At 37.4% G+C, this 15,486-nt stretch overlaps 2 protein-coding genes across 5 annotated transcripts in view; one reads left to right on the top strand and one right to left on the bottom strand.

Moving 5' to 3' along the window:
• The window catches only part of nkx1.2lb (NK1 transcription factor related 2-like,b), a 134,759-nt gene extending 131,743 nt beyond the window's left edge, over positions 1-3,016 (top strand). The window contains exon 4 of one of the 4 annotated variants that reach the window (XR_013823421.1): positions 2,020-2,098. Coding sequence is in view for 1 of the 4 variants with exons in the window: in XM_079891933.1 (XP_079748059.1) it covers positions 2,020-2,678 (659 nt within the window). In the remaining 3 variants the exon portion in view is untranslated. Of the gene's footprint in view, positions 1-2,019 lie in introns of all 4 variants that reach the window. The other 3 variants (XR_013823422.1, XR_013823423.1, XM_079891933.1) reach the window with 3 other exon arrangements.
• Positions 3,017-4,496: 1,480 nt separating this feature from the next.
• uvssa (UV-stimulated scaffold protein A) overlaps positions 4,497-15,486 on the bottom strand; it is a 43,199-nt gene continuing 32,209 nt past the window's right edge. Inside the window, exons 13-14 of the mRNA XM_079892709.1 lie at positions 5,582-5,771; positions 4,497-5,432 (exon numbers count right to left, since the gene is read on the bottom strand). Coding sequence (XP_079748835.1) covers positions 5,339-5,432; positions 5,582-5,771 — 284 coding nt within the window. The 3' untranslated portion in view covers positions 4,497-5,338. The remainder of the gene's footprint in view (positions 5,433-5,581; positions 5,772-15,486) is intronic.

Here is a 15,486-nt window from a genome sequence, read left to right as displayed (position 1 = left end):
GTGTGTTCAATATTAACATGACGCGTAAAAGTAGCCTACATAGTTAATAACATGGACATTCTTTTTTCCCCAAGAATATTTAGGTCAAAATCATTGGAATCTTTTATTAAAAATTGTAATGCAAAATGTGTAAGTGAAATAAGTGTTTTAGCTGGCCAGTCACAAAGTTTTTCGCCGTTAAAACACACTTTTTTAATCACTTTTCGCTTGAATTATCCTGTGGTGTGTCAAATGAATTTATAAACGTGCAAATATTTCATGCCGTCTCATAATTATTTAGAACATCAAATAAAAACATTGTTGATTATTAGATTGAGTATAGAATGTCACTGCTTGAAATGTCCTGCCATCTCTACGTTTTATAACAGAATTATTTCTTTATTGTTAACAAATGCATCTTGGCCTTTAGCCGTCGTCTTCTTCACCTGGAGGTCCATAAAGAAGGACTTTATTTACAGAACTAATTAACTAGTTTTGAAGTAATTACAGTCCCTATAAATGGCCATTTTAAGTCTTTCAAGTTTTTGATTGAGTGGTGGTTGTGAAGTGAAAGAAAGGTTTAATAGAATTCGGCTTTTCTTGAGACTGGTGGAAACTTTCACTTATTGTTAAATGTTTGTCACTTGGTGTGTGTGTGTGTGTGTGTGTGTGTGTGTGTGTGTGTGTGTGTGTGTGTGTGTGTGTGTGTGTGTGTGTGTCAGGTAAACTCTATGGTAAACTATATGAAAACAACCCCTCAGACGAGTCTTGTGATTAGGACTGCACTTTTTAGTTTTTTGGGGACCAATGGTCGATATCACCCTTAATAAGTATAATAGGCTTTAATCTTGTAATTATCCGAATTTTACCTCTATAATTTAGATGTTGAGAGAGAGTTTGCAAGCTGCCTGAAAGAGATATACTCATTTCTATAATAGGATATCGACCAGATCCTCCCCATTATCCGCGTCTTTACGCACAGACCTGCCTTAAATTAAGCGCAATCGAATGGCTTTAATTGTTTTTTTCTTTAGATGTGTTAGCGCTTTGTCTCGAGTCTAAATGGTGAAAACAGAGAGCGCAGTCTTCATGAGGATCATCTTATCTTCTGTGCCTGTGTTTGCAAGGACAAATATGTGTCAACCTCTATGATTGATTGGAGGCCGCGCGCGAAAGCAATTCTCAATAAACAGTAATTGTGGGCTGCAATAATTTGATAAGGTTTGTGCTGTTTTTAACAGCCGCTTTAAATGGTTGAGTAAATTGAGAGTTATCGATTAGTTGTGATTTAAGATGTCAAGACGAATTGACACGCCAAAGGAAGTGGCATCTATTCACTCACTTCACAAACAAGACAAAAAACGCTCATACAGAAATGGCAGCTTTATTTCAATTCTAAAAAAAATCATTCTGTGTTTTTTAAACTAGTAATGCTGTAACATAATTATTTCAATCAAAAGGTCCATGCATCTGTGCGACAGTTTATTTCAAACATTTAGGAAGAAAATATGTTTGCGCTAACCAGTTGACAGCCAAAGAAATTTTAGGACAAAATAAAAGATTATATTTTAGAATGTTTTGTTTACACTTAAAAATAAAGGTTCTTTATCGGCATCGATGGTTCCACAAAGAACATTTAACATCACTGGAATCTTTCAGTTGCACAAAAGGTTCTTTATAGTGGAAAATGTTCTTTAGATTATTAAAATGTTTTTTTAACACAAAGAAAAAAAAAAGGTTCTTTTAAGAACTGATCACTTAAAGATTCTTTGGCGAAACAAAAACAGTTTCACTGAGAAAAAAAAACAAACTTTTAGGGCCTTTATTTTTAAGAGTGTAAGGAAAAAGGGCAAAATGAATAACATTTATAGCTACTTGTTTTTATTGCTAAAATGCCTATTTTTTCCTTCCCCGTAATAAATTATCGAAATTCGGTGAACCTGTTGGTGGACACACATCCATGTCAGGGAGTGTGTGTGTAGCTGTGTGATTCACCTGTCCATGCAGGAGTTTTGACGGGTGTTTTGGTGTGTTCCCCAGAGGACGGGTTCGTGTTCCGGTCAGATGAGCGCGAGTCTGACGGAGAGCTGTGCAGCGAGGAGAGCGCGCTCACCGGGAACAACGACACCGAGTTCGGGCAGCACGAGGACGACGACTCCATCAGCAAGAGCCCGGACGGACAGCAGTCGCAACAGTCCTCAACAAACGGACAGAATCACTCGGCCAAGCCCAAGCGGAAGCGCTCCGGTTCGGACTCGAAGTCAGGCAAACCCAGGAGAGCCCGGACCGCGTTCACGTACGAGCAGCTGGTGGCTCTGGAGAACAAGTTCAAGTCGACGCGATACCTGTCCGTGTGCGAGCGCCTGAACCTGGCGCTGTCCCTGAGCCTGACGGAGACGCAGGTCAAAATATGGTTTCAGAACCGCCGGACCAAGTGGAAGAAGCAGAACCCGGGCGCAGACACCAGCGCGCCGACCGGCGGGAGCGGAGCAGGGCAGAACGGGTCCCTGAGTCCCCTGAGCCCGTCCCCTCCCATGAGCGCACACCTGTCCATGCACACCGGCTACCCGGGCCACGCGCCCGGAGGACTCGTGTGCACGGCGCAGTTGCCGTTTCTGCCGGGTCACGCGGTTCTGTCGCCCTTCATGCTGGGCTCGCAGACTTACGGCGCGCCCACGTTTTACGCGCCGCACTTATAAGAACAGAATCACGGGAGGAGGACAAAGAACATCTCTAACTTGAAGCACTATATTCTCTCACACACGTGCAAAGACACTCGATAGGTTTGTGATGGGAAGCGAAATGTTTTTCAACCTTTGCTGCACTGTGGCAAACCCAGAACTCAGTTTACGTGCTAATAATTAGATTTCGAATTGCTTCATTTTGATAAAATGTGAATATTTCTCTAGGTCAGACTGTACATATTCAGTTATTATGAAATGTGTTTAGACTTTAACTTTGAATGCAAATGTAGTAGGGAATAAAACGGTATGTATCGAAACAAAGAATGAGATTGTTGGACTTAAATCGTGTACAAACAAACATAGGCCTAATGAAAAGTTTATCTTGAGTTTTTTTTTACTGTGGGCCACATGATTTAATTCTGAAGTTGCATAGACTATGCTATTATTTAATTGTTTGTCTCACAATTAAAATGTTGAAATTAAATGACTAAGTTGTCAACTATTCCGTTGGCATAAGGCCAACATAAGAACTAAAGTCATTACAAAGGTTTGCATGATCCTGCACTATTTAACGCTGAATTTGATCAACTGAGAAACCGCTTTAACGAATAGCAGGAATAAATCGCGTTCTATTGCTTATCATTTCATGCCATTTTTAGGCTGCAGAAAGTTTGAAACCCTTGCGTGTAATTACTATGGAAATATTGTGGTCGACTGAATTTATTTGAACTTAACCTAAAAAATGTAATGCAATCTTTTTTTTAAAGCAGTTTTAGTGCAAATACAAGAATACAATTCAGTTCCAGAAGGTTTAAATCATTCGAATTCGTTTAGAATATAATGTAGAAAATGTTACATTTTACATTCTAAATATTTACGTTCTTTTTTTTCTATTTGAGCACTAATGAGACATAATGTCCTCTTTAAATCGTCTTATTGATTTGAGAGTTGCTTAAATATCAATACCGATGTCAGCTGATGGCTTTAGAAGGGCAGGTGAAAAGTAGCCTACTAAAATATTTCGATCGCAATTTAGTTTATTGTTCGTTAAAAATATTATTTGGTCAATTAGGCTATTGCTGTTAATAATATATTTCCGTGTATTAATTACATTCATTCGATTGTAAATGTTTAACACGGGCCTCTATTAAATCGTTTCTGAAATCTGCGCACTTTTTGAGATATTAAAGAGTCAAACACTTCGAGATGAAATCGTCAAATCAGCTGCTAAATGTCGCGTGATTTCCAGCTTCACGCGATTGTTTTCAGTGCATGATTTGTAGTTATTTTGCTTCCTTAATATTTGAATGACATAAAATATTACATTACAGCCATGTGTATACCAAACTGTTCATGTAATCAATTATATTCTACAGGATAATATTGTTAGCGATTTTTTTAAAATGAGTTTTGCGTCAAAATTGTAAATGATTCTAAATTCGTTACTTGATTTCCCCCCCCCAATATAGTTTCGTGGCCATAAATATAAATACACAATTTAAATGGCACAAGTTTACTACACATTTACTACTACGTATAATTATAATTATTAGGCTACAATTCGTTTTTTTTTTTTATGAGCTATTATAAATATTATAATCACAATGGTCTTGTGACGTGCATTTCACAAGATTAGCCTATATTGTTGTTATTATAACAATTGAAATCTGTATTAACTATTATAAATTAACTATTATAAATAGGCTATTATTATAATCACAATGTACATGTGAAATAACAATAATTTTTTATTTTGTTATATTGCTGACATATGAAAAGACGGACTCGTTCATGATATTTTTACATAGATACAGGATTATTTTTGTCCGATTCGCGCTCGTTTATAAATCATCTTACACATATTTCTGTACATCTACACAAGTTTGATTTCCGCTGCCGAACAAACGCGCGTGAGGAAGATGAGCTGAAGATGGAGGAAAACAGGGGTTATGAGCTGAAGATGGAGGAAAACAGGGGTTATGAGCTGAAGATGGAGGAAAACAGGGTTTATGAGCTGAAGATGGAGGAAAACAGGGGTTATGTTTCTGAAAGAGTGAAATAAGCGAATCTTTCAGCTGATCAAAGCCAGCTTCCTTCTATCATCAGAAATGTCGTATTTTTCTATGCAGTGTCGTGTTGAATTTAAATGTTCAACAAATGATGTAAAACTGACACAGTTCTCCCCCTGTTTTAAAATGGTAGACAGTCACCTTGTGAATAATTGATCAAATGATATATTAATTTAAGTTGTACAGAAATGATAGTAATAAACAGTTGCAGTGAGTGTTTCAGCAGGTCTAATGGATCAAGGGGAAACTGTGAGTCTACTGAGACTGAAGAACATGCAAACCTTGAGCATTAATATAGCAATCTTCTCCATTACAAATGTAAGAAAATCCTCAAAATACATGTTTGCTGTGGGGCATTTTTAATATTTACAACAAAGGAACCCTCAAGTGAAAAACAAGTTTACTCTATTAATATTCGTGACACATTAACAACACACTAATGTTTTAAATTCTGAAATATATAAATAATACAATGTAGCAAACAATGACAAAAGTTGAATTCAAAATTTAAATTAGTTATATTCCAGGCAGATACAAAAAAAAAAAAAATCATAAATTATTTAAAAAAAGACAATCTCTGAGGTCTAAAGTTCATGGAGTGAAGCCTCAGTTCAGTGCGTAGTTAAACTGATTGGCAAATTTGTCATGTTTCCTCTTGTCCATCTTGTTCATGACGTCCGTCACTCGTCTCATGGAGCTCCTGTGAGGAAAACATGCGCTTGACATTCAGATTATGCAGATTACTGAAATGCATCGTGCCAGTGTTCAGTACACATGCACTTGTCTCCTAATATAAGACACAAATATCAGTCCTTTTTAGATTTGAATGTTGAACATCAATGCACTCACTTGTTGAAGACTTTCTTCTCTAATCTGGAACGAGACGTATTGGCATTTTGCTTCAAGTCTGTGAGGTTTGGGTACTTTTTCCTTGACTTCCCCTTTCCGCCCTTCTTCCCCTTCCCGTAAGTCCTGGATGATCCCAGATCTTCTCCGGTCGCCGCCTCGATGTCCCTCATGAGCTCTGGGTCTCTCCAGTCTGAAACAGTGTGAGGACGCTGGGTGACATCATCTCACTGTGTGCCATCGACACACACAACACACTTCTGCCATCGACACACACAACACACTTCTGCCATCGACACACACAACACACTTCTGCCATCGAAACACACAACACACTTCTGCCATCGACACACACTTCTGCCATCGACACACACTTCTGCCATCGACACACACTTCTGCCATCAACACGCAACACACTTCTGCCATCAACACACACTTCTGCCATCGACACACACTTCTGCCATCGACACACACAACACACTTCTGCCATCGAAACACACAACACACTTCTGCCATCGACACACACTTCTGCCATCGAAACACACAACACACTTCTGCCATCGACACACACTTCTGCCATCGACACACACTTCTGCCATCGACACACACTTCTGCCATCGACACACACTTCTGCCATCAACACGCAACACACTTCTGCCATCGACACACACTTCTGCCATCAACACGCAACACACTTCTGCCATCGACACACACTTCTGCCATCAACACACAACACACTTCTGCCATCGACACACACAACACACTTCTGCCATCGACACACAACACACTTCTGCCATCGACACACACAACACTTCTGCCATCGACACACAACACACTTCTGCCATCGACACACACTTCTGCCATCGACACACACTTCTGCCATCGACACACACTTCTGCCATCGACACACACTTCTGCCATCGACACACACAACACACTTCTGCCATCGACACACACTTCTGCCATCGACACACAACACACTTCTGCCATCGACACACACAACACTTCTGCCATCGACACACAACACACTTCTGCCATCGACACACACAACACTTCTGCCATCGACACACACAACACACTTCTGCCATCGACACACACAACACTTCTGCCATCGACACACACTTCTGCCATCGACACACACTTCTGCCATCGACACACACTTCTGCCATCGACACACACTTCTGCCATCGACACACACTTCTGCCATCAACACACAACACACTTCTGCCATCGACACACACAACACTTCTGCCATCGACACACACAACACTTCTGCCATCGACACACACAACACTTCTGCCATCGACACACACTTCTGCCATCCACGAGTTCTTCATATTCTCAGTATGATCTTCTGTTAACACATGTATGCTGTGGAATAAAGATCTGATCACGGCCTCATCCTCTGGTTTTGGTTTAATGTGTGTGAAAGTAATGGCATTCTTAACTTGACAGTGTTGAAAAAGATACATAAACCTTGGATTGGAAATCAATCTGAAAAGCTGATTCGGTGGATAATTTCTCATTATTATCATGTTGAGAAGAGTTGTGCTGCTTATCATTATTGTGGAAACCGTGATACTTTTTTCAGGATTCTTTGACGAAGTTAAAAAGGACAGAATTGCTTTGAAATCGAAATCTTTTGTATTATTATAAATGTCACTTTTGATCAATTTAATGCATCTCTGCAGAATACAAATATTGATTTCTTTTTGAAAAAAAAAAATTGAATGATAGAGACAGACAGACATACAGATAGAATATAGACAGTTATAGATAGATAGATAGATAGATAGATAGATAGATAGATAGATAGATAGATAGATAGATAGATAGATAGATAGACAGATAGATGAGAGATAGATAGATAGATAGATAGATAGATAGATAGATAGATAGATAGACAGACAGACAGACAGATAACAGATAGATAGATAGACAGATATATAGATGATAGATAGATAGATAGATAGATAGATAGAGACAGATAGATAGATAGATATATATATAGATAGATAGATAGACAGATAGATAGATAGATAGACAGATAGATAGATAGATAGACAGACAGATAGATAGACAGATGATAGATAGATAGATAGATAGATAGATAGATAGATAGATAGATAGATAGATAGATAGATAGATAGACAGACAGACAGATAACAGATAGATAGATGACAGATAGATAGATAGATAGATAGATAGACAGACAGACAGACAGACAGACAGATAACATAGATAGATAGATGACAGATAGATAGATAGATAGATAGATAGATAGAGACAGATAGACAGACAGACAGATAGATAGATAGATAGATAGATAGATAGATAGATAGATAGATAGATAGATAGATAGATAGATAGATAGATAGATAGACAGATGACAGATAGATAGATAGATAGATAGACAGATAGATAGATAGATAGATAGATAGATAGAGACAGATAGATAGATAGATAGATAGATAGATAGATAGATAGATAGATAGATAGATAGATAGATAGATAGATAGACAGACAGATGACAGATAGATAGATAGATAGATAGATAGATAGATAGATAGATAGAGACAGATAGACAGACACATATATAGATAGATAGACAGATGACAGATAGATAGATAGATAGATAGATAGATAGATAGATAGATAGATAGATAGATAGATAGATAGATAGAGACAGATAGACAGACAGACAGACAGATAGATAGATAGATAGATAGATAGATAGATAGATGACAGATAGATAGATAGATAGATAGATAGATAGATAGATAGATAGACAGATGACAGATAGATAGATAGATAGATAGATAGATAGATAGATAGATAGATAGATAGACAGATGACAGATAGATAGATAGATAGATAGATAGATAGATAGATAGATAGATAGACAGATGACAGATAGATAAATAGATAGATAGATAGACAGATGACAGATAGATAGATAGATAGATAGATAGATAGATAGACAGATGACAGATAGATAGATAGATAGATAGATAGATAGACAGATGACAGATAGATAGATAGATAGATAGATAGACAGACAGATAGATAGATAGACAGACAGATAACAGATAGATAGATAGATAGACAGATAGACAGATAGATAGATAGATAGATAGATAGATAGATAGATAGATAGATAGATAGATAGATAGATAGATAGATAGATAGATAGATAGATAGATGTATTTGTATTAAAAAAGGTATTGTAATCATCCTTTAAATGAAAGCAGGAATATCTGAGACATTGTCCAGGTTTAGTAACGGTTCTCGAGAGACGCTTGGTAAATCTGTCCTGTGTGAGTCTCGCACTCAGAATCATCAACTCTTCATTAAGCACGTCCCTTACCGGCGAACATGCATATCTCGCAATGATAAAACGGTAGCCGTTAAATTATTTATAATCTCTAAAGTGTTTAATTGCACAGAGCACTGCGCTTCATCAGTCTGAGGAAGACATGTGACCAACAAACAGCCTTTCAGAAGAACCCGAGCAGCGCTAGCGGGATTAATGGAGGCTAGCCTTCAGCCTTCAGGGTGAGGAGGAGGAGGAGGAGGAGGAAGATGACGGGTTTAACTTGAGCTGAGCAGCAGGACTCACTCCTCTGTCAACAGCTCGCATCTGCAACAGCTGCACAACACACACACACACACACTCACACACACACACACACACACACACACACACCAGTGCCACAGATAACACACGTGTGGAGTTCTGCTCTCTGGGAGGCTCGCACCTTCCTCAGAAAGGAAAGGAATACGCTGGGATCAAAGTTAAGTTCAAGAAATAACAAACTCATCTCTCGTTTTCTAAAATCAGGCACTTAAAACGGAGGAGAACGAGACCATTTTTGGAGGACAGAAATGCATAAATATTAAGCTTATACTTTTATAAAAGCACTTTCATTAATCTTTGTGTTATTTCATCTCATCATTTTAGGGTTTATGGCATTTCACAATCATGGCAACAAAGTTGTAAAATGGCATATAATTTTACTAATTTTATTAGTAAATAATAATTATCAATATTTTTTTTATATTAACATGCATATTGTTTACATCTTGTGGCTGTACTTTAGAAACAGTGATTATTTTAATTAGTGCTGGGCGACAATTACGATTAATCACATCCAAAATAAAAGTTTGTGTTTACATAATATATGTGTGTGTACTGTGTATATATAAATACACACATACATGCATGTATACAGTATTTAAGAAAAATGTGTTATTTATATATAAAATATTTATATTTATATATAACATAAATTATGTATAAATATATATACTATATATAAATGCAAATATTTCTTAAATATATACATGCATGTGTGTGTGTGTATTTATATATACACAGTACACACACATATATTATGTAAACACAAACTTTTATTTTGGATGTGATTAATTGTATTGTTGCCCAGCTCTAACTTTAATGTTTCGGAGATCCTCTCAATCGTCTCACTGTAACACATTTTCTATAGGAAAGGAGGGACAGGTGTAAATGAATTATTATGGTATGCCACATTATGCAACAAATGCTGTCAACTGTTCTTAACCGGTACTGAACCTACAGGACCAGAAACAAGTGTTCGGCCGACACGTTCCTTCAAAAGCATTTGCCACTGAAACAGGATTTGTAACTAACTAACTTGTTTATCATGTTGATATGAATAGGATAATCTTGCACCATACTGACATAAAACTACAAAAAGAGAGAAAACATATTCCATCTTTGTTATCAACAACATAAAGTCTATTAAACATTACATTACTTCAGGGTTATACAGAGGAACTGCAAGGGTTTGTGAGTTTAATTAAAGGATATTAAGTGATCATAAAAATGTGTTTGAAAGAAAAGGGTTTCCAAAGACATAGCAAACATGCTTAAATGACTCAAATAATAATGAATGTGTTCATTAGGAGTCTGATATGTAATGTTGCGATGTTGAGAAAAATGATTTCCGTAAATCCAGTGGTCAAATGTCCAGTTCTCCATGTAATTATAGACACCTATTTCACAAAACTAGAAGACTTTCTGAATGTGTATAAGCAATATGCTTTTTTAGAAAGGAAAATGTAAAACTTTTAAAAGAAGGGTTAGACCTTATTTTAATGTGTCCTTGTAACAGTGTAATTACATATTTAAGTACTGAGTAATAATTATTAACTACATGAACTTACTATAGGGATAATATCAGAATTAGGGTTTGGTTGCATGTAATTATGCCTAATTTATAGTTATTACTATAATAAATACATGTCACGTGTAGCAACAACACATTACAATAATAAAGTGTTACCAACAGAAGAATTGGGGAGACAATAAATTATGAATGATTTACTGCCATTGTGTGAAGAATTTGTAATCATGATTTAATCAATAAAAAATTAACTGTAGTCTAATTACAAGTAACTAACAACTTAAAGTCCCCCTGTGGTGAAAATCCAGCTTTTAATGTTGTTTATGTGTCTATGTGGTGTTTTTAATCTGCTTTAAGACAAACCATGTGTAAGTTCATAAGTCGACAGCATTGCTGAGTATTTCCTCCTTAAAACTGCAGTGAACCAAAGACAGTCTCAAAAACACGCTTTGAAATCGCTGGTGTTTCTGACGTCACAAACTACCTTGTAACCAATCAGATCAACGTGTGATCGTCAACCAGTGGATCTCTGAGCTGAGTGAGTGAGTGGAGGCGGGGCTCATTTGCATATTCATAGAACCACGCATCCTAAATGAGGCAAGGGTGTCGAGTTACATTCAAGATATTTTAATGGCATGAAGAATTATTTTCAAGGAAAAAAAAAATGTTTAAATATGTAATTTTAGTGATCAAAGATGAGTTTTAAGGGATACACTTATTGACTACAGGGGGACTTTAATTACATGTACTTATTTTTGGAATCGGATTATGTAATCCAGATTAAGTAATCTGTCACTACCAGCACTCACAGCTTCTGTAACATTTTTTCCCTGAGAGTCTGATATTCTGGGGACGTATTCACAAAGCATTTTATCTTACCACTAGGAGTACTCCTAAATCGCACTAACAGATTTTAGCTGGGAGTTTTCTCTTAAAAGTTATTCACAACGCCTTTCAGACCTACTCTTAGTAAAGAAAAATGACAACTCCTAAACTAAGAGTGAGTCTTCGTTGCTATGGATGACGCCATTACTCGTGCACGAGCTGGACTGAAGTGACCACCTTGATTGGCTGATGATTGTAAGGCGGGAATGATTCAAACCCCGCCCCTACGATGATGAGTGACAGGTGACAGGTCTGAGAATGCGTGCGCTACACAAGTAGTGCGAAGGACGGAAGATGATGAATAACTGAATAAATAGCCTAAATGAATAAAGAGTAAGGCAAAACTAATAGCCTAGTAGCCTAATGAAACATATGGATTGATGCAATATCTTTGCAACATTATTGTATTAATCTGTCACTATATGCCTCTGCCTACGTTTGCAAAGAGAAGAACATTTTAATTTGATTCACAATGAAACATTACAATTAGTTTACATGCAATGAGTAGCCTAGTTTTGGTTGTTGTTGGTGGCGTTATTGCATCCCTAGTTATGCCTACAATGCAGAATTGTTCCCTGGCGATTGGAAGCTCCTGTAGCGCCGCATACGCATTTCAGAACATCACAACGTGAAATGCCACAAGAAGCGGTTTGTGAAGGTCTTAGTGAGTTAGGAGTCCTCTCGACTTCTTTTAAGCTGTCCCAGACTTAGGTGCTACTTTTAGGGCTAAAATGCTTCGTGAATTACTCTTAGTCAAAAAAATGAGGAGTCCTAAAGTTAGGAGTGACACGCCCATTATTTTTAGGAGTTGCTCCTAAATTCGCCAGTTAGGAGCTACTTTTAGCCTTAAAATTCTTTGTGAATACGGCCCCAGGGCCCGTATCCCTAAAGATTCTGAGAATCCTCTCAGAGAGCTCCTAACTTAACCTAAAAATTCCTTGCCAGGAGTTTTAGCTTAGAAGTGATTCCAGAACATTTTCAGTGAACTCTGAGCAAGGAATGGATGGAAAATCCTATCTCAGTGAGGAGGTGTGGTTGACCCCGTTGCTAGGTATGAGTCATCATTTCAAAAGCCGTGATTGGTTGATCTTACAAGTTTGATGAAAATTAACTTTTGGTGATAATGAGCAAAGGATGTACCCTCAAATCAATAAACATAATTATACACTCTAATCTTATGCAGACTGTAATTGTAAATAATATTTCACATTCAAGAAAATATCTGGAAAATGAATAGTAAGCTGTAGGGGTTATAGCCTAACATATCCTACAAATACAGAAAATGGAGAAAAATCCTCTGTTGGCCATTTTGTGCAGCTGCTTAGGGGAACTCCTAAGCCACTAAAAGTCCTCTTCCCTGCTCTTAGCAGATCTCGCCTTAGGAGCCCTTTTAAGCGCTAGGAATCTTGAGGAATAGCTTTTATATTAACTGGGATTTTCGTGTCACTTTTAGGGGAAATTCTAAGAAAACGTCATGACTCTGAGAATTTTCTTAGAATTTGGCCGCTAGGAGCCACTTTTTGCACAAAAATTCTTTAGGGATACGGGCCCAGATCTCTACATATGGCTCAGGTCCCTACTTCAATGTAAATCAAAATAATTTTTCATCGAATTGCAAGTAGGAGCTGGATCTGCGGTCACACTCACTGTAGATCAGGGGTTTGTTTAAACTCAAGAGAACGAGAAACTTGCGTCAGACACACAGAACAAACACAGTGTTGAGAGTCACGAGCATCAGAAGTGTTTGGTCGGGCTGTAGCAGAATTCAGTGGTTCGAGTGTTCAGTCGAGGGGCTGATGGACACCGGCAGCGTGTGTGTGTGTGTGTGTGTGGGGGGGGGGGGGGGTCCTGCGGTTACCCTGAGAACCGGCATGTCCACGGCACAGGGCGTGACGGAGTCGCGGGGATCGATAGCTTACTTAGTTACAAAAGATGCTATTTCACAAGCCAGTGGTCAGCGGGCCCTGAAGTCAGTTGCCTCAGATAACTGTTTGTTAACAAGTAAAGTGTGGCCAAAGAAAGCACATCCGACGCTCCAGTGACAGCATGGAGACGCCGCTTAATTGGCTTTTAGCACCCGACTCCACAAGAAAAGAAGCCAGAGAGAGAAAGAGAAGGAGTGAGATGCAGCCTGTCCTATTATCTGAGTATTGATGATGACTTGGATGGGATTGCATCAGTTCATCTCTTCCTGGAGTCCCGCAGACTGTGGGTGATGGATGTCTGGGATTTGGGATTTGGTCTGGACACTGGCTACTGAAGGGCTGGGGGTCTCCGAAACACGAGGGGAAATGAAAGAAGATTATCAAGCTTTCAGGTTTGGTGTGTGTGAGGTCGATTTGGCAAGGATGCATTAAACATGCCTTGAGACAGGGTTTGACAAATGAAAAAAAAAGAGCTAATAATTACATCAAATGTGACATTTTAATAAAAACACATGGCTGCACAATTAATCTGAATAAGTAAATGCTGCTTTTCAACTCCATCCATGTATGTGCAGCGAGTTTAACGTGCATTTAGGGAATGCGATGTGCACTTTCTTCACTTAATTTGCATAATTTCCATCATTTTGTGGACAGAAGTTTACAGCATTTCACTAACATTCCTCCAAAATACAAGTTTGACGATCTGAATGTGAGAATTTAAGACATAAATATCAATGATGAGAGTTATTAATGATGCAATAATTATTAGAATTATTTTTTATTTTATTTTACAGGACCATTTTAATTTACGATTTTATATTTATATCTATGGAAGCTTGTTTCCGCCACAGAATACAAAATAAAAAAGGTAATTGCGAGTTTATTTCTCACAATTCTGAGAAAAGATGTCAGGATTGCGATTTACAAACTCGCAATTGTGAGAGAAAAAGTTGCAATCATCTTTTAAAATGTTTTATTCTGTGGCGGAAACAAGCTTCCATAATATCTTCACATAATAACAATAATCCCTATATTTATAAATAATAATAAAAAAATCTAAACAAATCAAAACACAACACTTTAAAACCGATAAGATATTTTATCTGTGTGTGTCATGTGACCATTAAGCAACATTACAGAACCGCAAACATGTGAATGAGTTGTTGTTACATTAATAAAATATTATTTAAAATTACAGAGTGCATATCGGCAAACAAAACAGTTTGGGAAACCCTGCCTGAAGACAAGAGGTTTGGCAAACATTTTAAGAGGCAGTTCCCCAGACAAGACTTTCTTCTACAAAAGGAGATATTTTGAAGAATGCTCACGCTGCTCTTTTCCATTTAATGACTGTATATAAGCACTGTCACGCTCCGAAATGACAAAAAACACCATTAAAAGTAATCCACTGTAAATTAAATCTACTTAAAGATTAAATAAAGGTACCATTGCTACTGTCCTCATAGTAAAAAAAACTCAAGAACACCTTTTGTGTTACACAAAGAACGCCAGAAGAACATTCTCTGACTAGTTAAGTTACATACAGTCAATCCAGAAATTATTCAGACACCAGATATCATTTTTGATATTTCTTTACTAGTGTGTGCAGGACACTATAGTTATATATAAGTGAGGAGAGATAAATAAAGTAAACTGTGTCATATTATACCCAAATATTCTCCATTCAGTGACTACCAGTAACATTTATAAACATTTGGGAGCAGAAATGATTGGGACACTTTGAGCTGATCATGTTTTGCTGAAGTGTGTTTTCTTTAATAACTAATGCTCTTTTTACACACAGACTGAACACAATGAAGCATTGCTTGGTGATTGGTTGAGCTAAACTGGTATTATCTAATTGTGTAGTTAAATTTAACAGCTGACAGATATTCAACATCATTCATGTGTGAGACAGTCTAACAGAAGGACG

Source organism: Squalius cephalus (assembly GCF_949319135.1).
Source record: "Squalius cephalus genome assembly, chromosome: 14".
In the NCBI taxonomy this organism is placed as follows: Eukaryota; Metazoa; Chordata; class Actinopteri; order Cypriniformes; family Leuciscidae; genus Squalius; species Squalius cephalus.
The sequence above is the reverse complement of the archived record's forward strand: the minus strand, read 5'-3'. Positions and strand labels throughout refer to the sequence as shown.